Below are 24,509 nucleotides of genomic sequence, written 5' to 3' on the forward strand. Positions count from 1 at the left end.
CCTTTTCAACCAGAATGATAGCATCAGTAAAGGAAAGGAACTGGAGTATTTACTTTTGTTTGATGCATGAAAATGATACGGAGCATTATCATGGATAGGCACCCCCATTTGCACAGAACTGGGATCTGAGTTTTCCTTCTGTTATGCTGCTATCAGTTTAGAGTAACTGTATTGCAACCAAATTAAAACATGGTCACCAACACCAGACCCTCAATTGTACAGAATTTTTCCAGCAGAGATTAGTACTGACATCAGAGATTCCATCAAAGACCTTAAATAGGATGAGGATTTTGTGCTGAACATCCATACAGTAAGACACCAGTCCCTCACTTATTAAAAGTGCTGTTTTCATTTCCGCAGTGATTATCTGATTGGACTATATTTTTCAAGCCTAATCTTCAATCAGAACTGATAAGTCTTTGACTTTTCTGCAGTATGGAGCAGAACAGGCAGTAAAGATGTTTAACTCCAAGACAGATCTCTTTATAAACTTTAGACGTAATGTGCAGCCAGTTCCTTATTGCACAATGTTTACTTGACTTCTTGAAGAAGTCCATTTTAATAGCATTATAATTACAAGCCAATTATAGTTCACTTTCCCACGCCAAATTTTTGTCCATTTTTTTTTTCTTTGAGGATTTTTTTTTAACAAGCTCCTGCCAGTCCGGCATTTCCCATAAATGAACAGCAGTGCAGAGTAAAAGTCAGTCTGTGTCATGCAAGAAAAAGCCACACCAAGCCATGGCGGTGCAGAAGGCAGCACAGTGTCTGTTTGGTGCCACCTGGCTCTGCAGATGTGTGCCAGGGATAGGCATATGGATACAGCTACTGGAGTAGGGTTTAAGTACACCTAAATACCTGACCCCTGTGTCCTGGGTGAAATAATTGTATTTCTCAGAAGTCTTTGCAATCAACAGCCATGTGCAGTAGTGCAGTTTAAGCTCTTGTCCAAGTCTGAAAGGCATCTTAACCTGCCTTGAGTCCACATAAAATACCACTTAACACTTCAGCTCTATATTTGTCTGGCACTTGAGAGCCAGCTTTTCACCCTACATTGTTAAAAATAAAATACTGAGTCCAGATTGAGAAGTTTCCTAATTATTTTAACAGGGAAGACACACTCTTAGCTTTAAAAGTCCCCACTTCACATCCAGAGGTTTTCCAGCCTGTTTTATATTTTCTTATTATAAAAAAAAAAAAAAAAAAAAAAAAGCTCAAAGTTTACATAGTTCCTTCTTTAATCCATGAACAGCTTTCTGAGGAAAAACTTGTTGCTCTTTCTCACACCACACTGTGCACACCTCCTTTAAGGATGACCACAGACCTTGGGATTTGTTGCTTTTATAAGCTTCTCAGAAGGTTTCCCAAGGCTCTCCGGTACCAGCACACCACCAGTGATTGCCAAGAAGCAATACCCAAAGCTCAGCTAAGGGGATGCAAGGGGAGAATGTGAATTCAGCCAAGGCTGCTCAGAGCTAATTGCTTGGAGCAGTGAGGAGGAAGATAAAGTCAAGAGAGCTTGGAAAGAAAGCTCTCCTGGTGCCTGTACATCCTGCATCCAAGGACAAGTTTGGCTCTGTATTAGATACACCTTCAAGATTCCAATGTATCAGCACGTAGAAAATATCCTGCTTAACCCATAATCATCAGTGCAGTCTGGATGCAGAGGGAAACATGTCAAGCATGGACTGAGACACAACCTGTGTGGTGGACAGGCATAGGTGTGGGTCTGGCAGCATCCAGCACTGCTGGGGCTGCCCTTCTGCAAGCATGTGGCCAGGCAGCCTGGGGAAGCTGGTGTAGCAATAGAGTTTTGTCATGGCTTCTCCGTTTTTTTAACTGTTTTCAAAAGATAAAGAGAGAATAAAACCCCATGAGAACCTCTTTTGCACAGCTACTAATTGCCTTGCTGCAGCGGTTTGGAGGCATTAACACTCAGGAAGCACTTCTCAGCTATAAAACATTGCACAAAGATTAATCCTAGCACGAGCTTGGTGGGGCAAACACAGGTAATCTCCATTTTGCAGACCAAAGGAGAGGTTAAAAGGAGACCATCAATTTTACAAACATCTCCTTGGTCTGGAAAATATGACATTATTATTGTTACACTTAATGTCCTGCAATTACTATACATCAAAGAGATTTAGGGGAAAAATATAAGGGCTTTTAAGTGTTTGGGTTGGCTTTGTGCAATGATTTGTGTCTGTCAGAAAACATGCATTCTCAAGTACGAATGTAATGTGCACGTATTATGTAAATAACACACACTTGCTTGAAACCAAGCAGGATGGCACTAGGTGGGACTGGGTATGTAGCAGGCACTGGGACTGAATTTGGCACTGCCTTCTGCAGGAAACACGCTGCCTTCGGGCTGCTGAGCCCTTGGTTTTGCATTTAAAGTATCACAGATAGTGTCCCAGTTTTAAAGAAGATTGCCTGTGATCAAAGTAGTCAGGGAAGTTTTCTACAAAGAGCATTCAAAATGCACAAGTCAGGTGCCAAGTAGCTCTGATACTGTCTTAAAAATAAGTGCAGCTTCAGCTTCCATGACTTCCCCAGTGCACGTGTTGGGGATGCCCTTTTATTTGCCATCTGGTGAGAAAAACTTTAAGCCATATATTATGTTTTTTTTGTTGTTGTTGTTGTTGTTGTTTTTTTTCTCCTACAACCATAAGGCCTAAAAGCTAACATTTTCTTTTAGATATGCTAATCACATGGCCCCAAGAGCTTTCTTTAAAAAAATAAAAATAAAAATAAACCCCCTCAAATATTATAACTCAAGATAAAAATTGTTGTAACATGGTAGTTTATGAACAATGTGCTACAGATAAGATTGCCAGGGAACCCTGAGCCTGATTTTATTTTATTTACCACAGCTTTAATCCATCAAGTTCCACAGAGTTGTTTGGGATTGAGAACAGCAGGTTCCCATCTCATGTTTTTTGTACTTTCTGACCACCAAAAACAATGCAGAAAACCACTCAGAATAAAACAAGAAAACTATAAATAAATGCTATGCCACATTACAGCATATACTTTTTGTCCTGTCCCCTTATATACAGGTTACTGAATTCAGTGGAAGCGTCCACAGCATTTGTTTCATAGAATAACAATGGAAAACTTGAAGGGGAGCCAGCTCAGGGAGGTGGGAGAGAAAATAGAAAGAAATGCAGCATGTGACATGAGGTGCCGGCTTCCAAAACACTGAGACTCTCACAGCCCCTGAGGTGCATGGTGAGTGAAGGCAGATGGACAGACAGACTGAGAAACACAGGCAGAGGAGAGAAAGAGAGGAGAGAAAGAGGAAGGGCGGAAGGACGGATGGAAGGAAAGACGAAAGGAAGGAAGGAAGAAATGATATGATTTCTAACAAGCTGGTTACAATCTGCCATTTTAATTGCAGATCACTTCCAATTCCACTTTAAGACACAAAAATCACAGAGCATCTTCAGGGGTGTACCTAGGAGGAGAATTTGGGCCCCTGTTTGTAAATCAACTGAATTACTTCTCAAGGTAGAGTTTATCAGCTGTGTATACTTGAGCAAACTAAAAGCAGTTACAGCCCTGCCAAGAGTCCCCTTGTTTCCGTGATCACAGGCACAACCATGTAGATTTTTTTGACCTTCAAAACACCAGAAGATTTCCGCCCAAAAGGCCATATCCCACCCAGCTGGCCATATGTGCTCCAAATGCACCATGAGGCTGCCTGGTGGGCATGTGAAGAGTTGCAAGGAAGTGAAACCACCCAGTCCTTTGGTCTCAAAAATCACTTCATATCAAATACCTGTCATTAGACTCTGAAATCACCCATGGTTTTTCTAGAAGAGGAGGGATCCTGACACTAAGGGACCATTTGGCTGAATAATTCCTATTCACAAATACAGCAAGAGGGTTGATGAGAAGGGAGAGCAGACTGAGCTTGGTAGACCAAGCTGTCCAGCAAGGGCCCTGCGTGTGTTTGGTCCATATTGCGTGGGTCTTGCCACGACACCAACGTCACAGCCTTATAACACATAGCTCCAGTCACCTTCATCTCAGTTACAGCATAACAAATCCATCATGCTGTCTGGAGTCAGTCCCGCAAGCCAAAATGAAGCTTAAACAACAATTAGCATTTTCAGATCTCCTCATGCCTCATTTTTAAGTACAAATGTAGTAAAAAGTCACAAATTACTGAGTTAGCAAAGCAGGCAGCAGTAAAACATGGCCATGAGCAGTGTTTTAAGATTGACAGAAATCTCTGAACCACTTTGAAGAGGAGACTAAAAAAGAATGTCAAAAAAGGATGTACCTGGGAATTACCAGCTGTACAAATGACTCTGACTGTCTCAGAAAGGGTCACCCAAAGTGGTTACAATGAGGAGCTGAGGCCATGTCATGCCTTAGTTTACCCACCACGGCCAGCTAGAGGAGACAGGGCTCTTTTGCCATCTAATCTAGATAAGGGCAAGTATTTTCATTAAGTGGCTAATTTCCCTTAAGCAATGCAGTTTTAGGGGGACACCAAAATATTTCATCTGTTCTGGTTGAAAATAAGTTCTGGCTGAAAAAAATAATAAAATGGTGGAGAAGTGGAGAAATCTTCTGAGATTTACTTTTCCCATCTAAGAAAAAGCTGCTTTGATTTTGTGTTCCGAAGTAGTGTATTCCCTTTGAACTTGACCTGAATTTAAAAAATGAAAGAAAACACTAAAAATAGGGTTAGACAGCCCTGAAGTTAATGGACAGCCTTTATATAGGGAAACAAACAAACAAACCACTTTTGGCTGTCCTAAAGGTCTCTAATTTTTCATGTAGCTGAAAAAGAAACAACCCTCCTCTCCAAAAATCTGTTTCAGGTTGAGTTAATGTTAGATATTTGTGCTTTTTTTTTTTCTTTTCAGTTTCACGACAAAATGGAGAACCAGAAATTCAGACTTCTGTACTGAAAGTCCCGTTTTTCTTCCTTTTCTAAAACTTTTTTTTTTTTTTTTTGAGAGGGTGCATTCCAACCTCAAACCTGTTTAAAATCAAACTGGGGTCTTATTGCAGAACTTGAGTTTGCCACCTTTCCTTTTCATGAGAAATTTGGGGACCTAAGGAAGAGCATATGGGGGCAACAAGAAAAAACACAATTGACTGAAAATAGCAGTCATGGCCAAAAGGCTGGTGAAAGGATACAACAGCTGGAAGAGGGGAGGCTAATAGCAAAAAGGTGGATATTGTCCTAAAATTAGGATATTATTTAATTAGACACCGGAGTTCACTAGCATCTTTTTTTTTTTTCATGAGGAAATGCAACAGCTGATGGAGTGCGAAGTGATAAAAATCAGATCCAGCCCTGTTCCTGCAGCACCTGATGCCTCCTCTGAGACCTAAGCTCCCCCTGTGTGAGCAAGAGTTCCTGCTGGAGGGGTGTCCCCATGTCCCCAAACTCCACATTAAGGGTTGTGGCACAGGAGCCCAAGTTGCGTGTTCAAAGCAAGACACGTGAAACTGATTTTAGTGACAAGGGGGAAAGCACCTCATAATGAAACCATGATTTTAGTGGGAGGCTGTCACCTGTCAAGTCCAGTTGGAGGCCAGTCACTAGTGGCGTCCCCCAGGGCTCGGTGCTGGGGCCGGTCCTCTTTAATGTCTTCATTGATGATCTGGACGAGGGCATCGAGTGCACCCTCAGTAAGTTCGCAGATGACACCAAGTTAGGTGCGTGTGTCGATCTGCTTGAGGGTAAGAAAGCTCTGCAGGAGGATCTGGATAGGCTGCACCGATGGGCTGAGGTCAACTGCATGAAGTTCAACAAGGCCAAGTGCCGGGTCCTGCACCTGGGGCGCAATAACCCCAAGCAGCGCTACAGGCTGGGAGATGAGTGGTTGGAAAGCTGCCTGGCAGAGAAGGACCTGGGAGTGATGGTTGATAGTCGGCTGAATATGAGCCAGCAGTGTGCTCAGGTGGCCAAGAAGGCCAACGGCATCCTGGCTTGTATCAGGAACAGTGTGACCAGCAGGGCTAGGGAGGTGATCGTCCCCCTGTACTCAGCTCTGGTGAGGCCGCACCTCGAGTACTGTGTTCAGTTTTGGGCCCCTCGCTACAAGAAGGACATGAAGGTGCTTGAGCGGGTGCAGAGAAGGGCGACGAAGCTGGTGAGGGGCCTGGAGAACAAGTCCTACGAGGAGCGGCTGAGGGAGCTGGGCTTGTTCAGCCTGGAGAAGAGGAGGCTCAGGGGCGACCTTATTGCTCTTTATAGGTACCTCAAGGGAGGCTGTAGCGAGGTGGGGGTTGGTCTGTTCTCCCACATGCCTGGTGACAGGACGAGAGGGAATGGGCTTAAGTTGCGCCAGGGGAGTTTTAGGTTAGATGTTGGGAAGAACTTCTTCACTGAAAGGGTTGTTAGGCATTGGAACAGGCTGCCCAGGGAAGTGGTGGAGTCACCATCCCTGGAAGTCTTCAAAAGACGTTTAGATGTAGAGCTTAGGGATATGGTTTAGTGGGGACTGCTAGCGTTAGGTTAGAGGTTGGACTCAATGATCTTGAGGTCTCTTCCAACCTAGAAATTCTGTGATTCTGTGATTCTGTGGGCAGCTGGGGCCAGCAAATTCATTTAGTGCAACAACTAGTTTCAAGAAAACCTAAAAAGGGCTTTAATTAGGCAAAATATCAGGATGCTCCTTCTTCCCTTCTGTGCCTTTTCTGAGCTGCTGCCTCCCCGTGACCTACTGCCACCTGTGTGCTTTGCAGACCTGCTTTACGTCACTGCCCACAGCGCATTCCGTGCTCGTACACAGGGAATGAATCACTTTCTGATTAATCCTGGTAATTATTTACATGTCTCACAGTCGGGAGAGCCCCAGGTGAATTACACACTTCCCAATAAGTTTTCTTTGCTGCCTCAACAGATGGCAGAAGCCCTTTTCAACCACCTGAAGCACAATAATCCAGGTTACGAATCCTAGTCCTAGATGGGAGGAGAAAGCAATGCGGAGATGTGCAAATCCCTAGTTCTGATGGGGATTTTTCCAACCTGGAGCTAACGAAGGTGTGCGATGAGTGCCTGAAAGCTAAACAACAGCAAAAACACCCACTCTGTCCCACCTCCGACTGCCTTGTCAGCTGGAACTGCACACGTTTTTGGCCTCTTGCTATCTGCTCAGCATCACTGGAAGCCCAGCACCGTACCCTCTGTGCTGACACCAGGCTGCATCCAGGCCCACACATGCATGCACGCCTTCCACTTACCAGCCACCACCTGTAGCTGTCTTCTGGGATCAAGGCATTTTGTGAGGTCAGGAAAGGTTGCATAGTTGAATTAAACCTCTGGTCGAACCAGAGGGAATGTCCCGGCTCCGAAATGCAGGTGTTACAGCTACACGGCCTCCTGGGGTACTTGATGAGTTTCCGGACGTGCTCAGAAAACTGTGTGATGATATGTTTAGGATCCCAGGTGTTCGTGGTCACCTGGTGTTTGTAGTTCAGCAGAAATGACGTTACTGTGATGAGCACGAAGGCCAACGTGAACACCTTCAGGTTCCTCTTCCTTACGGTGCCCATGCCTGTGTGCTGGCAGAGCACGAGATGGGCCAAAGCTAAGGCAACAGGGACAGGGCGCTGGTGACACGGCCAGTTACTGCCCGGGGCTCAGGATGGACCTACTAGTACCTCTGTCCATGGGGGGGGGGGGAGGCTTGGTTTTCCCCAAATAGGCTGAAAAAAGGCAAAGTTGGGTATTTCCCTTCCCTTATTCACAGTGCTGGCAAATCTCTCCCACTGAGGCTTCAGCGAAGACAGATCCTTGTCCTTCCACGTTCCAGAAGATTTAGAGGGGAGCAATGTCAGCATGAAAATTTAGCTTTTCTGTGTGGGAGCGAGCCATAAATTAAAGGAAGCAAATCACAGAAAACAGAGGATGGCTCTTCTTTTTTCTTTCATTGAAGTTAGTTCACCAAGGATCAGACCAGTCGGGGACGTCCGTTCCAGCAGAGAGACGTGCTTTGATGTCCATTTAAGCCACAGAGAGCTGTTTGCAGCCTGCAGACACACACACACACACGTAAAAAGAAAGAAAAATAAATGTCAGAAAGGCATCGCTCCCAACCTAGTTTCTGTGCTTTCTGCTGCCCGTCCCAAAACTTCTGAGCCCTGGACGCAGGGCCAGCAGTGACTTCTGCTGCCCTGTTTGCATACTGACAAGTTGCAGGCTGAAATTTCCGAAAGGGCAGAGCATCGACCTGTGGACATTGAGTCCCTTTGTATCGAGTTAGCCACAGCTCCCTGGCCTTATTTGAATTACAGCTCGCAGTCACTTGAATGGCAATGAATCACCTTATTCCCTTAAAATGACCTTGATAGCCACTAGGTATGCAAAGTATTCGTACAGCAAAGCAGCTGAACAAAAAGTGTGGACAGAGGAGGGAGGAGCGAGACCGAGAGGAAGAGGAATCGGTTCCTTTTTCTTCCTCCCCCAGCCAGCTTCATTTTTAAAGGATTGGGGCTGCACTCGTGATTTGGAGAGAGCCAAGCAAGAACAGCTCATACATCCTGGGACAGACGGGACAAGTTAAAGGATAAATGGCCTTTGTTTTGCATGGGTTATTGCTATTTTCCCTCGCTGCCAAAGCAGGTTAGGTACAGCCAGGTTTTGATCTCAGAGGTTCCCCCGAGATCCCAGCCAGGGAGAGGGGGGATGCGGAGGGGCCCAGAGCGGAGATTTAAACAAGCAATGAGTCTCTAAAAGCCAAAAGCCGGATCCCTTCCTCCCACAATGCCATTGTTTCATGGGAAGAAAATGTCTTGTGGTTTTTTTAAAACTTTGGATGTTTGCAAAAAGCCCCCAAAGTGCCATGGCTTAAATAACATTCTTTTGATGAGAAAATAAAAATGAAGAAGAAAACATCGGAGAAGCATCTGTGTCAGAATAAGTGCAGCTTGGGAAAAAGCAGAAGCCCTGCAAACAAAGTCTCGCTTGCTCAGCTTCAGGTTTCCGGCAAGCAAAGGGAGAGTAAAACTGCGACTGTTACCTGTCAAAACTTCCCATTTTTCACTCCCTGCAGGATCCCTCCTGTGTTAGCCCCAGAGACATGGCTTGCCCAGATCAAGGAGAGGTGGCCACAGGGCTGGGCTGGGCTTTGCTGCTGCCTCTTCTCTTGGAGAGCTGCGAGGAGCTGCCCAAGGCCATGGTACTTGTCCCAAGGGTTGGAGATGGTTGCTTGGAGATACAGGACTGGTTTTGAGCGGCGGTGGTTAAATATTTACCGAATCCCGTAAAGCCAAACCTGAAAGCAGGAGCCTCAGATTGTGGTGGCAAGCCTCTGCTCCGAGTTTCCCCTGTGCAGCCCATGATGGGCAGGCTGTGCCGTCCCGTCAGCTGCTGCTTGCCAAATGCCTTGGGATTTATTTGAAGCCTGGCCCTTACGAATGCATCTACAGGAGCTCGAGGGCTGACAAGTGGGTCAGGGCAGATAACAAAAGGCTTTATTAACCCGGGCTGCTTGGGCAGTGAATTACGCTGTGGCACAGAGCAATCCTGCGTGCCTGGCTCCGATAAGGATGTTTTCAAGGGACTCGTGGTGAGTTTTGGGGTAAACAGAGATCTCTCTGCGTGCAATTTGAGAATCACAACCCAGAAGGCATGGGGGATGTTGCCACCGTGCCTTGGAGAGCAAGAATGGGATTTTAACAGCCCCATCCACACCAACTGGCCTCTGTGCCAGTGAGCAGTCCCAAAGTTATTCGCTTTACTGGTATGGATGTAGTTGCTAGTCTAAACAAAAACACGGCCTCTAAACCCCCCAGAGCTGGGCCAAGTCCCAGAAGCAGATTGATTCTCCATTTATGGGCCAGATAATTCAAAAGTCGTGATGCTGGCGGGGCGACCCCCTACTGCTGTTACTGCCGAGCCAAGTCACTGTTTGTAAACACAGTTCCTGCTTGTCTATTATTTTTAAGTAGAGGAGAGAGGGGGATTATCCAGCCTTTCTTGGAAAAGCCTATAAAATGGGGTATTGTTCATAAAAGACCACACTTACAGCCTCCAAAGTAAACACCCATTTCAACAGATTCTCTTTATTTATTTATTTATTTATTTTAACTGAGCTTAGGTTAAACTTATATTTGAAATATGGGGGGGGAGGGGGGTTGGGGGAGGGGGAAGGAAAAAAAAATAGAAAAAGAAAAAAAAATAAGCAGTGTTTAGACAGTGGACTAGTGTCTCCAAACTCCTAATCATGCCACCTTTTATAGCACAAGGGGAAGGTGAGAAACCAGAAGAGCTCCCATGGACCTTTTCCACATTGCATACTCTATTTTAATTCTCGCTCTTTCCGGTTTCCTGTATTCTCATGTTTCCTATGGGTACTCACAATAGAAAAAAATATGTATAAATATATCCCGGCAGAAGGGCTCTGGGGACTATAAATATGATTTAGGGCCTGAGGAAAAGGCATGCTGAAATGAATGGAAAATGCTTTCAGCGACTTCACTGTGACTTGGACCAGGCCCATTTTTTCCTTTCTTAAAACACGGGTTAGGTCCAAGATCAGGATTTTCTTTCTTCCTTCCTTGAGCTGAGGCCTCTTCTGCTGCGTCTGAGACCAAGCATCGTCCTATGGCCCCCTCTGCTTGTGGGTATTCTTAAATCCTTAATAAAGGGGTTTTGCAGGCTCCACACTGCTGTGCTAGAAGAACAAAGGGCAGGACGATGCCGAAGCAGCAGCCCCATGTTTGCTGCCAGTGTGAGACATCGCACGGGGCTGGTGACTGCCAGGCTCAGCTTTTGGGAACTTGTTTCATTTCACGATCCTATTTGCACTAGTTAATTGAAATCATTGCGAGGAAGCAGCACGCAAGCAGCGGCAGTCTTTATCAACATAACTCACCATGACCTTGGCATTGACACATCTATAAACAGGACGTTTTGGCAGCAGACCCAGAAACAATTTCTGGGAACCAAAGGTGCGGAGGTTTAAATTACATGCCCAGCCCTCAGTCCAGCTGCGGTCCCCCAAGAGCTAAATGGTGCTGAACAGCAGTGTGCATGTGGCCAGCCTGTCTGTGGGCAGCAGGATAAGCTACCTTAAGCAACAGGGTGCTTAAGGTCTTATCTGTAGTCTGGATTTCTCCTGCTACCTTCCCACTTCCTCCCACTTCCTACATTTACCCTTGCCCTCGCGTGCATGACACCCTCAGACGCGCCAGAATAACTTAATTCTGCTGCAAACTTCCAATACTAAAATCCAAAACTGCATTTCTCAGGCAAGAACACAGCAGGGAAGGTTCCTCCACAGTGGGACCAAAGTGCAGGAGTGATGCCAGTGTGATTAAAGAGTTGTAAAGGAGAGCAGAGCTTAGTCTTTTGTCTAGGCTTTATGAACTGAAATAAAATATACTGAGATCAATCCATTGCAATTGATTGCATTCATTGTTTTCTCATATTTTAGAGAGGAACAGAAATAATATATATTTTTTCCTCTCAGGGTAGATCTTCTTTGCATTGCAAACTCAAAACCTGAAGAATGTCCCTGGTCGCTTGCCAGCTTGGCATTAACAGACAAGAATAAAACCACATCAGTTCAATGGGATAATACAAAGAAATTCATAACACCTTCAGGAGATTTTTTTTGACAACTCCACCTACAAACGGTAGCGTATTCTCACCGTACTTGTTCAGTTATGTGAAAAAGCTCATCTGTGCACCCAAAGGGGAGCACAAAGAGACAACAGCAGGTGGGGATGCCCCAACAATAAATACCCTGTCCTGCAGCTCCCAGGCCCATCCCAGGAGCCATCAGCCCATTAGAGCCCCATTCCCTCAAGCCCAGAGGAGGAGAGGGGCACAAGGGTAGGTGAGAACATGAAGTGACAACTCAGAATAGGGGAAACCCTGTCTGGGCGCCCTGGGGCTGCCCCAGGAGAGCCTCAGCCCCAGTGTCCAGCTGTGAAACCCACCCGGACGGGTCAACACCAGAGCATTTTTGGGGGCTTGCTGCCTGGTGGCATGGGACACAGTATGGGGTGCACAGGGAGATCATTTGGGGATGGCACAAGATCATGTGTCTCTCCATGACTTACATTGCCAGCCATGGTGTATATATTTGTATGCCTGCCCTGTGAGCACCATCTGGGAATAAGTGCCTGGCTACTGGCAGGACCCAGGCATGGAGCTGCCCCAGCCTCGCCGCCCTTCATTTGCTGGATCCAGTCTGATTTCCCCCCAGCAGTGCTGAGTGAGAGCAGCGGTGTGAATTACTGTGTCAAATCACATTGGCCACAGGCCACAGGTAATTTCATCGGAAATACAGATCTTGAAGAAAATACCATTCAGGAATGAGTGACAGAAAATAATCTGAGCTACGCAAGTGATTATTTTGCTGAGGTCAAACTTACGTAGTCCATGTTGATTACAATAAAATCATTTCTAGGTGACTTTTATTTGTTTCTAAATATGCAAGTTATTTGACGATGTTATTTTGAAACTATTGCAGAAATGAAACAAACCTTTAGAAGTATGTCTTTGTAAGTGTGGCAGAAGAGACTATTTCATTATTAACAGAATGCTTTGTTTCCTGATGATGGGTCTTAAATGGAAAAGCATAACAAAAATAATCATTACAAAAATGAGAAAAAATCACTGTACTTCTCATCTCCCCAAGTCATAAATGTCCCTCTGTGGTTTAATTTGACCCTTTTTGATACCTGTTTGCTAGCAGAGAAGTCCTAACTACCAGCAGCACTTCGATGAGATCTTTGCTAGCCTGCATCAGACACTGACAGTTCAGGCTCCAGCCTTCTGGTCCCTAACCAACATTAATACCCAGGTGTAAAACAAACTTCCCTACTTTGATGCCACCAACGTTTTCCAGATGTAACATGTTGGTCAGAAGAGCGCAAAGGCAACAGGAAACAACATTCTTGTGCAGAGGCATTTCCAGCCTCACTGCTTGAATAGTTCAAAGGTCCGAAGTGCTTTACACTCAGAAACCACATCCTCACTCTCCCTGGCATGCGTCACCCCGCAGGAGTCTGGCGAAGGACATTGGGACTTGCCGCAGCTAGCCATCAGGAGCCATCATCCAGCCCTTTGTGCATTATAGGGTTGGAAAATATAGACGTCAAGGAGTTGGGACTGGCTGTAATTTTAATTTGTGCTAGAAAGGTCGCAGTAGCAGAACTGCAAATGCCCGTTTTCAGAAGCACAGCTACAATCATCCCACTGCAAAAACCCCAAATACAAATTAGTTTCCCAGCTAAGCCACTGACAGCTGTATTGTTTTAAAGCCTTTTGGCAACACAAGCTATATTTCCTCAAGCATCCTTCCTGCTGTTTTGGGACTTATTCCCACACACACTCCCCGTGAGTAACTGCTTGGGCAACCGTTGGTCTCTAAGCGCTGGCCCAGAATGAACCACGAGAGGGTGCAAGGTTAAGTGTTGTCCTGCTGCACCCACAGAAAACCAGAACAGTTTGGAAGACATCACCTTGGGGCAGCAGAAAGCCCGTCCCTGGAAAAATACACACAATTTTCCACCTCAGTTCTGCGCTAAATCCTGGAAAGGAACAATGGATGGGACTGTTTTATTCCAAACCGCAGGCTTGTTTGCCCTGCCCTGGCTCATCGCTGGCTACCTCCTACTGCCAGGAGCTGGCTGACATTTAGAAAGAAACACTTCATTGGTCTGACACCTTGCCAAAGACCTTTGAGCATAAGGCTTTTGCTACGTGAGATGTATTGTGCAATTACGAGACAGCCTGGCAACCCTTCACAGTTAAACACAAGGCAGAAACAGGAGCCTCCCTTACACAGACAATGCTGGGAGCCCGTGCAAGACCTCTGGTCCATCTCCCCCATCTCCAGGCGATAGGACTCAAGAGGAATCAAGGTCCAGAGGAGGTCTGCAGACACAAAGGGATGCTGCACGTGCCCCAGCACGGTGCGTGCCCCTGCCTCCTTGGTTCAGCCTTTTCAGGATGTGACTTCACAAATGCTGCTGGCCCCACAGAACTGGCAGGAGAAGGTGAACTCCATCCCTCCCAGACACCAAAAGCCAAAGGATGCAGTTTTGGAAAATCACCAGGTGACCCATGAGGGTGTTGAAGGACTGGAAAATATTGCCCAGAGAAGCTGTGGATGCCCCATCCCTGGAGGTATTCAAAGTATGGTCAGATGGGGCTTGAATAAATCTGGTGTGGTGGGAGGTGTCCCTGCCCATGGGCTAGATGATATTGAAGGGTCCCTTCCAGTACAGACCACTCTATGATTTTAGGAATCTAAGAATTCACTCTTTTCCATCTGTAACTTAATTAGCATCAAATTGGGTTCTGTTCCTCGGAGCTAACTGGTAGCTCTCACCCGTCCCTCTTTACCTCCTCACAGGGGTGACAAAGGTTCTCCTGTCCTGTGTGCCCACAGACATGGAAAAGCAGCTCCAAATCCCACCTGCCTTTTAATCAGTGAGAAAACAATATGCAACTTATGCCCCGTCTCTGACCCCACTGCGAGGCACAAAGCTCTTTGACCACTTCTGTCAAAAAGGGTCACAGTATCGAAGTAGCCCGTTGGTATATTGCTTGGATTGGTAAAATGCTCACCCCGGGCAACTCCAGTTAATCATATCAACACTGCCTATATAAAAACAACAAACAACAACAAAACCAAAAAGAATAAAAAATAAAAAATTCAGGAACATTTAAGCCATGAAAAGTTGCTCTGAACAAATCCGAAGGCAGCAACTCCTCCATGTTTCTTGAATTTGGAGCCAGCCCTTGGGTGTTGTTTCATCCATCGCAGTGAATAGGAGGAGAACTGGAGGTGGTTTATAGAGCGTAACTGCATGGCATTTTAGGTGCTAAAGATCTGAAAAAAAATATCATGACTTGTGTCTTACCAGTGAGCAGGTCTGCTGGCAGGCTCGAGCTGGCCAGGTAGGCAGGAGATCTCCCTGGTACTCCAACACAGCCTTCCCTGCCCACACACCTAGCAGGTCTGTGCGGTCAGAGTAAGCAAACAGCTTTTTTGTGCAAGATGTGTTGAGGATTAACAGCAACTTGGGTGGGGAAGCTGCATTCTGCTACCTTAAAATAAATCTTTATCTTGGCAGCCCTTATCAGGCGTGTTGCTGAGCCATCTGGAAGTGGAATCTCTACCGTGATGCTGAAGGAAAGGGCTGGAGGCTCTGGTCTGGGAAGGGTCACGAGGCTGCCAGCACCCTTGGGTGCTGAGAGCTGCCAGCCCTGCCTCCTCCCATTGGGAATTAAGTTGTTTTGTCCTCTGCTGTTGTGGGAGCATTTGCAACAGCAAGAGCTTCCCCCTCCCTCCCACACCAAGTGTTATTTCCTGCAAGGGGTGTTTTCTTTAGAAAAAAACGTGGTGTTAATATGCAGGATTATTGTGCTGTCCTCCATGGGCTACAATTCCTACTCATCTCTTCAATCAAGCAGGAATTTTTGCTTTGAATGGGACTAGAAATGCCATGAAAGATGTTCTGCTCTGCACAAAATCTCTGACCTCGCCTATCTGCCATGTCTATGGCAGGGGACATCTCAGGAGCTGGGCATGGAGAAAGTCTCCAAAGGCCTCGCTGCAGGACAACTTTGTTATGGTCAGAACTGGTGCAGCCAGAATTGGGTATGAAGCAAAGTTTGTTCTGATCAATGGAGCTTGCATCAGACTCTAAATAAAAATTGGCTTAGGAAAAAGTAACACCCTGGGCCTGAGAGTTTGCTCTCCTGGCTGATCCTAGTCCAAAGATGCTGATGCTGCAAATTCATTCCAGGACCCTGTCAACCTGTCACCTTTCTGATAAACACTGTGTGCCCTTCTGTCACGTTCTCCAAGCATCTAACCTTCAGCCTTGGGAGAGGAGTGAAAGTGGGTCTGGGGTGAAGGGCAAGGCTGAGTGCAGCCTGGCTTTCCCCTGGCGGCACCAGTTGTGTAAGGCTGACATACACCTGGGTCCCAGTTATCGTTGGGAAACACAGAGGTGATTGCAGCTGTGGAGACAAACCTGTGATCAATTTATTTCTGGAGGCAGCTATAGCGTGAGTAAATCACCGTTTGTATAATAGCCCTTTGTTAATAGTGCCAGGCTTGGTATCACGCCAGGCTCAGTAAAACATCCCACTGCTAATGTACCAAAACTCACCCACATAAGCCTCTTCTTAACTTTTCCAGGCAGTGACAGTGCCAAGGGAGCGCTCAGCCATGTCTGCAACCCATGAACCAGCCACCCCTTGCAAACCAGCCCCTGGGTGTCTTCATCATGGGATAAACTGGGAGAGGCCAGTGAGACAGGCGATTAACTCTAGCTTATGGGCAGCTCCACCACTGATCTGTTTATGGTCCATTCCCTTGGCTCAACCCTAGGTTCAAGCATTTGAAACTAGGAGCAGAAGAGCAAGAGCCATCCAGCTATAAACAGTAGAGATTAAGACCAAGAGAGAGGCTGGAGGCTGCCAGGTCTCACCAGGGCTGTGCTGGAAACCAGCAGTGGAAAAACATGCTGCAGGTAGCAATGTCCTTCACAGCCCCTCTACCTTGCTAAAAAGTGATTTTTGGATGAGGAGCCCTGCTTTTCACACACACTGTGACTCAAAAAAAACCAGCATCTCTGCTTCCCTTGTAGTACCTCGTTTTCTTATATATTTTCCAAACCCCCTTCCCCACAGACACATTTCATGTTTTAAATGGCAAATAGATCACTACAAACTTAAAAATATCCCTTTCCTTCCTCATCCTGCAGTTAGCAATGCTGGACAGACTTGTAGGATGAACCTTCTGGACTGTGAGTGCTGTTTTGTGGTGGGCCAATACTCACTGATGGGCTGTGACTTTTGTGTTGTCCTTGTATAAGCTGGTACATCAACAGCCCAAAGCTGGGGCAACAAATACAACAACTCCCCTGTGAAAATCCTAAACTAAAAGTCATACATGGTATCTATCTCTGTGAATTGTTCTACTTCCAATAGTCCTTGAAAACATCCAAATGGAAGACCAGGCACATTAAAAATTGCTGTTTGATTCCTTTGACGTTCTTTGATGGCAAAGAGTCCATGGTGACGGAGTTCAAACCCTTCCCATGCCATTAGGTGGTATTTACTCCGGGATCAAGCTCTGCCAGCCTTTGCTTGGGAAAACAGGAGCTACTGAAGGGATTTCCAGGGCATCCACATATGTTTCTACTGAGCATAGATCTTTAATAGTTCATGATAGGAAAATCCTAGAGCTGCATCTGGCAGAGTTTTTCAAGAACAATTTGGGGGAAATTTCTTTTCCTTTTTCTTTCTTTCTTCCTTCTTTACGTTCCTTCTTTCCTTTTTTCTTTCTTAGGGGGGTGTCAGTTTGCTAAAACCATATCTTTTTGGGGATACAATAATTTTCCATCTTGATTTTCTGTTTCAGTAAACTTTTTTTTTTAAAGAGGAATCTTTAGCATTTGAAATAAAAAGTTCTAGTTTTTATCTTGCAAAAAAAAACTTATTTTAGAAAATCTGTAGTTTATAACAATAAAAGGAAAGCAAAGCATTTAGAAGAACAAAATGGAAGAAAAAAAAAAAAAAAAAAAAGCTCTAATTTCACTCCTAGGAGGAGGGTGAAGAAATTTTCACCTCTTCTTTTTAGTTTTAATTCCTTTTGAGATGACTATATGTATATATTTAAAAACCTTGCTAGTTTCACAGAGACAGTAAGAACACTTTCAGGTAATCCAAATACAGAAAGACAAATTAATGGTGGCAACAGCAGTAGTAGAAATAGATGCAAGTTAAAAATATTGTAGAAGTGAATTCCTGTACATGCATTAGTTTCAGTTTTATAGGATTATAGAAGAGGATATAGGATTATTTCAGATTATAGGACACTTTAAACTAAAGGTAGAATTCAATCACATTGACAGCAGGTGTTTTGCTAGCTTGCCTGTGAGTATCCAGCCACAAAATAGTCACCGGTCTATTTCTTGATTAAAACCAAAGGAAATGTGACTATAAATACGGCTGTTCATGTGGAAGACACTGCAAGGAATATGTGAGGCACCTTGATTTCTGATGGTAAGAATGTGATTAACACACTGCAGAGACCCTAAGGACATAATAACTCTAAATCCAGAGATAGATAATAATGATAAAAGGGTAATAATAATAAAAGTATTTTCAATAATCCCCCAAACCTAGGACACGTTTCCAGGCCCACTGGAGCATCTCTAAGTCTCTTCCCTGGCATTCCTGCCTGGGAGCACTACCAAGCAGTTGTTGGCACTGCAGGGTTGTTAACTCCTGTTCACAACCAACAGCCTTTTACAATCAATGATACCAACAGATATATCTCTGCATTAAGCATTTATTCATCAGACATGCTGAATTCATTCTACAGAAGGTTTAACAGCACCACAGGGGGCTTCTTCATAAACGTGGGATTGAAGCTTAGCTTTTCCTGTGCTATGAAGGCACAGGTGTCGACCTGCCCACAATAAAATTCAGAGGGTTTTTAGCACCTGTGTGCAGTCTGGACCTGGCAGTCCATGGAAGCTATGGTATGTACAAAATAATACTTCCAGGTTTCCATTTACTGTGCAGGCTTCTGAGAGATTGGCAGTCACAGGAAGTTTCTAAGGAGTCAATAAGTAAGGCATTAAAAAACATATCATAGATATATTACCTGGACAGCCTGCTCTGAGGAACCTGCTTTGGCAGGGGGGTTGGACCCGATGATCTTTCGAGGTCCCTTCCAACCCCTACAGTTCTGTGATTCTGTGATATAAGTAATTGTAGTAATTAATATCCTGTGCTGCAAGCCAGAATCACAAAGCCATTATGCAGCTACTTTAATTGATTGGTCATTTATACACCCTTAATAGGAGCACTTGACCTATTTGTGCAGTGTGTGCTCTTTCTCCCAGCCCACACATCATCCAACCCCTCTACACATGGGGATCTTCCCAGGCCAGCTGTGAATTTAGTTTTCCAGTTAGGAAAAAAATGAAGGGTTCAGGCTGCCTTTTGTCCCTAATACCTGATGGACAGAAGTAGTTGCCCAGAGCAGACAATTTGAATCCAGCCCTATGATGCTCCATCAGTGGAAGCTTTGCTCTGGATTGTGTGGCAACTTTGATATAGAAAACTGCAGGACCTCGGTGAAGAAGAAATTGTGTCTTTTTGTCCGGACTTTTCAAGTGTTTGTAGAGAAACAAAGATTAGCATACATCAGAGTGGCACAGAAAAGGCTTCCCATAATCCTGAATATGAAAATATGTCAAGAGCTGCATACAAAATGGATTTGCATACATCAGAGCTGCACAGGCAGCAGCTTGACCGGGCATCCTGAAGTGCATTAAAAATGTTAATACTGAAGTATGTGGATGCTGATAATTGAATGCTGGAGAAACACACACAGGCATGCACAAAACTACGGCATCTTTTCCATTTGTCTTACTTGGGTGGTTAAAACATAAACAGAGAGAGTGCTAAGGCAGCCAGAAGTCCCAGGATATTTAAGGCCTTCCAGGTTGAAAGAGAAATTCAAAGTATCACTTCTTGATACAGAAATAATTAACAGAGGAAGATTTAGTTTATTTAATACTAAAATTTTGAACTCTAAACTGGTATCATACTATAGCCCATTGAGTTTGTAAAAGCTGAAATTTTAGCACAAGAAAACAGTCACCAGTATCATCTTGCAATATACGGCATCAGTGCTTTGCTCTTGCCCTGCGCAGTTGTGCCAATCTCACCCTGCCTAGAAATAAAGCTGTAGTAGGCCAGATGCTGGAAACACAGGCTTGGATTCACTCTTTTATCAATGACAAGGAGTGGAAGAGGGAACAGCTCTGTCCTTCGGATGCTGATTATTGAACGACAACGGGGGATTCCCTGCTGCTGACTGGTCCCCAGAAGGAATTTCCAAAATCTGCCTGTTTGGTACAACCTAGTGCCTTAGAAAACCAAGATCTTTTTCTCCTGTATCAACCACAGATAAATGCTGGTCCTGTCTTGCAATACAGAAGCTATTTAGCAATTCACACAAATATTACTACTACACATAAAAGCTTGCAACAGAAAGAAAAGCTAACTCATCTCCCTGAAGAAGTATGGATGTTTCAGGCCAGGAAAGGCTATTGCAATGAACGTGAGATCCCAGGGATCCCATTTTCACCCCCATGAAAAGTTCCCCGGTAGCTTTGAAGACAGGGCTTAGAAAAATGTCACCTCTTGATCTAGCATTAGAGCTCTGGGCGAGTTTTAATGGGCACAGTGTTAAAACCCAACTGTCCCAACAACTGCGGGCAGCAGCAGCCTGGGGCTTTGGGTTTGCTTTTAAATGAGCTGTCAATTTGTGTCAAAAAGTTTGCTTTGCAAATGGGAGCTCCAGGATTTTTATTTGTGTGGCCTCAATTAAGCAAAGGAAAAAGAAAAGTCATTTCACTTTTAATTAAAATGTCTCAAGGATTTGTCAGGAATTGTATACCACTAACACTTGAAAATACACTGTTCTGCTTGGCTTGGTTTTAAACAGGGTAGGATGAGTTTTTAATCTCTTCTTTTTTTAACATCTGTCTTGCTCAAAAAAAAAAAAAAAAAAAGTGAATGCAGAAAAATAATGACTGTACCCAGAAGAAAGCAAATAGAGCTGAAGTTCCTAGAGGAGAAATTATCAATGGCTTTTTACGCGGGAGACAGCATTGGCTCAAGGGCATCGTTGTTTTCAAGTTGCTCCAAGAGGGGTCAAGAGTCCCCAGCCCAAATCATCATCACACACTGCTATAGGGGTTCGTCCAGCACATGGTAATTGTTGTTGCTGGGCTGTTCCCATCCAGCCAGTGAGTATCAGGGGGTCCTGTGCTCTGGGGGATTGCCCCCAGATGTTTGTTTAAAGCTGTGCTTTCAGGGATCAGCATCAGAGATCTTTCTGAACTTGGAGCTGATGGAAATCATTCTCGTTCTCCTTCCTCCTGTGCTTCGTACTCCTCAGTTTCATCGACCCTGCTCTGATTTACATGCACAGCGGATTTGGTGCATCGCTGATCTGTATGAGAAATGGTGAGGGAAGTGTGGGAGCCAGGCGGCACCGGGACTCACAGTGACAGCACACGGGATACGAAGGCAAAATCATCTTGCCTGAGTTTTACAAATATGTGCAGCCATTTCTGCTCGCTGAGCTACCACCCAGAAAAGCAGCTGAGGAGGATGCTTTAGCCCTTGTAGCCATGCAGAGAGGTGCAGCTTGTGGCTGGCACTGCTGGATGACTGCCACAAAGACATTTGGCTTTTTTTCTGGACATTTGGTCACGGAAAATGTAGGAGGCTCAGCTGGGTGAGGTTCTCAGAGGCTTCCTCCTCTGAAAGGCGTCACCAGCCAGTGACATATAGCCAGTTTATGAGATGTTTGTCTAAACTTGTTCTGAAAACACCCAGGAGAGGACATTCTCTTGCCTTGCCAATTTTTTTTTTTTTTTTATCAGGACAGGACCATTCCTAGCTTAGACAATAGAGAAAAAAAAAAAAAAAAAAAAAGCCTACATATCTTCCCCAAACTCCCATTTTAGTAACAATCAGAATGGAGTTGAAGCAAGCCTCTCCGTTGGATGAAACACTATGCTGCAAACTTTTGGCCCTGCATCATTAGGAAACCCAAGCAGGAAGCCCAAACATTTTGGTAACATTGTTGTGCATTGCCCTGGAGTGCGTGCAAGCACCCACACATTGCTGAAGCTGCACCCCAGGGGGATGAGGAGCAGGAATATCTCCCTCCTTACAGCTACAGACACCTGGGGAAACAACTTCAGCTTGGGACCTCTCGCCTCATTGACAGGACACGACATTGTGCTGGGAATTGTAGGAGAAGCTGGGGGGCTTATAGGAATTTATAAGAAAAGTCCTGAGGTGGGCAGCCAAATGGGGAAGACCACACAGTCTGCTCACAGCCACATGTATGTAGGCCACAGTGAAATCAGGGGCTGTGCTGTACCTGGGGGAGGCTATTTTGCTTTCACGCAGATACCAAAGTGGTTGAAAACAGTTAAAGGGTGTTTCCATACATTCCCCTTAGCCCCACCTTCTTTCTGCCCCGAGGTTGTGGAGGAAAGAGGAGAAGGCACAAGGAAAGAGGATTTGTCTGGATTAGCTGGGAGCAGGAAGGGTCTGAGAGAGGGCTTATAGCCCTGCTGCGGGCTTACAGCTGGAGTTAACCCTTCCGTGGGACATGCAAGGAGCGTGCGAGGTATGCACAGACCTACCCACAGCCCACAGTTCTTCTGCTCTGGACCAAACAAAGCTCCAACCATGATAAAAACAGCAAAGACTGAAAGAAAGGAGGAGGAAATCACCCCTCTTTCTCTCCCCAGTTGCCATTGCAGGTGCCCCCTCTGCAGAGCAGGGCTGGGGCTGTGAAACATCCCTGGGGTGAAACGCAGCTCCCGGCTCTCCCTGCTCGGCACAGGCAGAACCAAAACCTTCAGAAGCAGCTTTAAAAGAGAACAAGGAGTTAAATCCCACCTTCGGCATTGTCACAGCAGACAGAAGTTCATCCCCTCTGTTTTCTGCAGCCCCACCAGCCAATTTGCTGCTCAGTCCCATCTTTACAGTACTTGGCCCTGATCTGCAAAGCCTGTGACTTGACAGGTGTTGTGCATCACTTCAAATTGGCTGGACATCTCTAAATGACTTCAGAAATACCAGCCTAAGTAAGGAATGAAAATAGAGCTGTCTTCCTGATAAGCAAGCAAAAAAAATTAAATAAATAAATCCTAGTAGTCCCAGACAAAACAAACAAAACCTCTATTAAACAATCCCCGGAAACACCAGTCTTGAAGTGACAAAATCTGGGCAGCATTTTCTGCTGCTCAATGTCAAACAGGTAACTTTGGCCTGTGTGCTCATTGCAGTCATTAGGTGCATCTGAGATGTTGGGGGCTGAGTTTCTAGTGATGCTGAGAACCTGCACCTTACTGGTTTCCACAGTTTTGGCCACTTGACACCCCTAATAGCTGATGCAGAATCCCTCAGGAGAAAAACAGGGTTGAAGCTTCAGACAGGGCATCCATGGGCATCTGTCCTATTGCCACCATCACGGTTTTTGAGGCAGAAAGCATCCATTCCCAACTCCACTGCTACACCACCCTGCTCCTCTCCTTTCCCTGCCCAGGAGTTTGAAATTAAATTATTAGGAGCTGGAGAAATAACAGAAATATTGCTTTGTCCTCTGCAGACCTTTCTAGCCTCCAATGCAAAGCACCAGGGCTTTGGATCGGCTGGGTCCTTGCACTTGTGAGGCAGCCATCCCTGGCAGGAGGAAATCAGTTTAGGATGGAGTTGGCTGCTGTTCCCAGTGCTCATTGCCAAGCCTGATGCCGCCCATAGTAAACTCGGTGGTGTAACGGACCACGGTAGGACTGAAAAGGAAGCATAAGCTATGCAAGGGCTACCAACAAGGGGAATTAGTTTTGCAAATGTATGGTCAGTGTCCTAATACCAGGAAGGTGACTCGAAGTCTGGAAATGTGTTTTAAGGCTTCTCTGGTCCCGATACAAAGCCTTGTGCATGTGTGTGGCTCCTCTCCATCCCAGCTCCATCCCCTTGCCATGCATGCAAGCACTGCATCTAGCCCTCAATAGAAAATCCCCTGTGCAGTCAAACAGAAAATGCTAAATAACCCACAGCTGGAGTTTGGGACATTCCCTGCAGTGGGACATTTAATCCCACTGCCACTTTCACACTTGCTTGGTTTGCAGTGGCTGCAACAGCTCCTGCTGCAGAGCTTTCCCTCTCCCAGCCATCTCTGCTGATGCTCATCATCAGAGCTGCTCATTTGAGTTACTGCTCCTCCAGTACGATATCCCTGATCTGTATGGACCCTGGAGTTAAGGGTTTGCATGCTGCTTTTTATAACTTTACCACCAATTTCTCAGAGCCTTTTCTCCCACTGGTCTGGACAGGATTAACCACTACAACTTGATTGGGTTGCTATGGCAGTAATAAGGAAAAAAAAAAAAAAAGTAAATTCTTTTTCTTTTTAAATAAAAAAATATAAAATCAATAATTGGCATTACTGTGTAAGGTCTTTGACATTAATTAAAAATAAATGTTAGAGCTGTTCAAATAACAGTGAATTTATGGCAGCAGGCTGCATGCTGCTGCTGAAGCCTGTGTGGTTGTCTCAATACATCCAGAAAACAAGAAAAGTATCAGGGCCTGCAGTTTGCATTTTATTGCCTAGGAAAATGAATGTGTAAATAGCAATAAAACGCACAATTATTTAGCACAAAGCCAAAACACCCCACAGCATTTACAGCCTGATGGATGGCGCGCCTGCCCGCTCTAATTTACCATAAAACAAGAAAGACAAGGACAGGAGAAAATAAACAATGGCTCCTGCCACTATGATTAGCTCCAAGACGCCAGGTGAGAACAGACTCTCTCTGCAGAAGGGAACACTTTGCCTCTTTGGCTGATTTTTCACTTATTATCCAGCCTGGGCTGTCATGCTGGTGAATGCTTTCCACCCGTAGTATCGCAGGGTGAGCGTCTGTCTGTCCATCCATCCCTGTGCCCC

At 45.3% G+C, this 24,509-nt stretch overlaps 1 protein-coding gene across 1 annotated transcript in view; it reads right to left on the bottom strand.

Annotated features, from left to right (window-relative positions):
• Window positions 1-24,509, bottom strand: part of ST3GAL1 (ST3 beta-galactoside alpha-2,3-sialyltransferase 1) — a 74,458-nt gene that overhangs the window by 16,537 nt on the left and 33,412 nt on the right. The window contains exon 2 of the mRNA XM_032182058.1: window positions 7,216-8,004. Coding sequence (XP_032037949.1) covers window positions 7,216-7,527 — 312 coding nt within the window. The 5' untranslated portion in view covers window positions 7,528-8,004. The remainder of the gene's footprint in view (window positions 1-7,215; window positions 8,005-24,509) is intronic.

Source organism: Aythya fuligula, chromosome 2 (genome assembly GCF_009819795.1).
Source record: "Aythya fuligula isolate bAytFul2 chromosome 2, bAytFul2.pri, whole genome shotgun sequence".
NCBI classification, from domain to species: Eukaryota; Metazoa; Chordata; class Aves; order Anseriformes; family Anatidae; genus Aythya; species Aythya fuligula.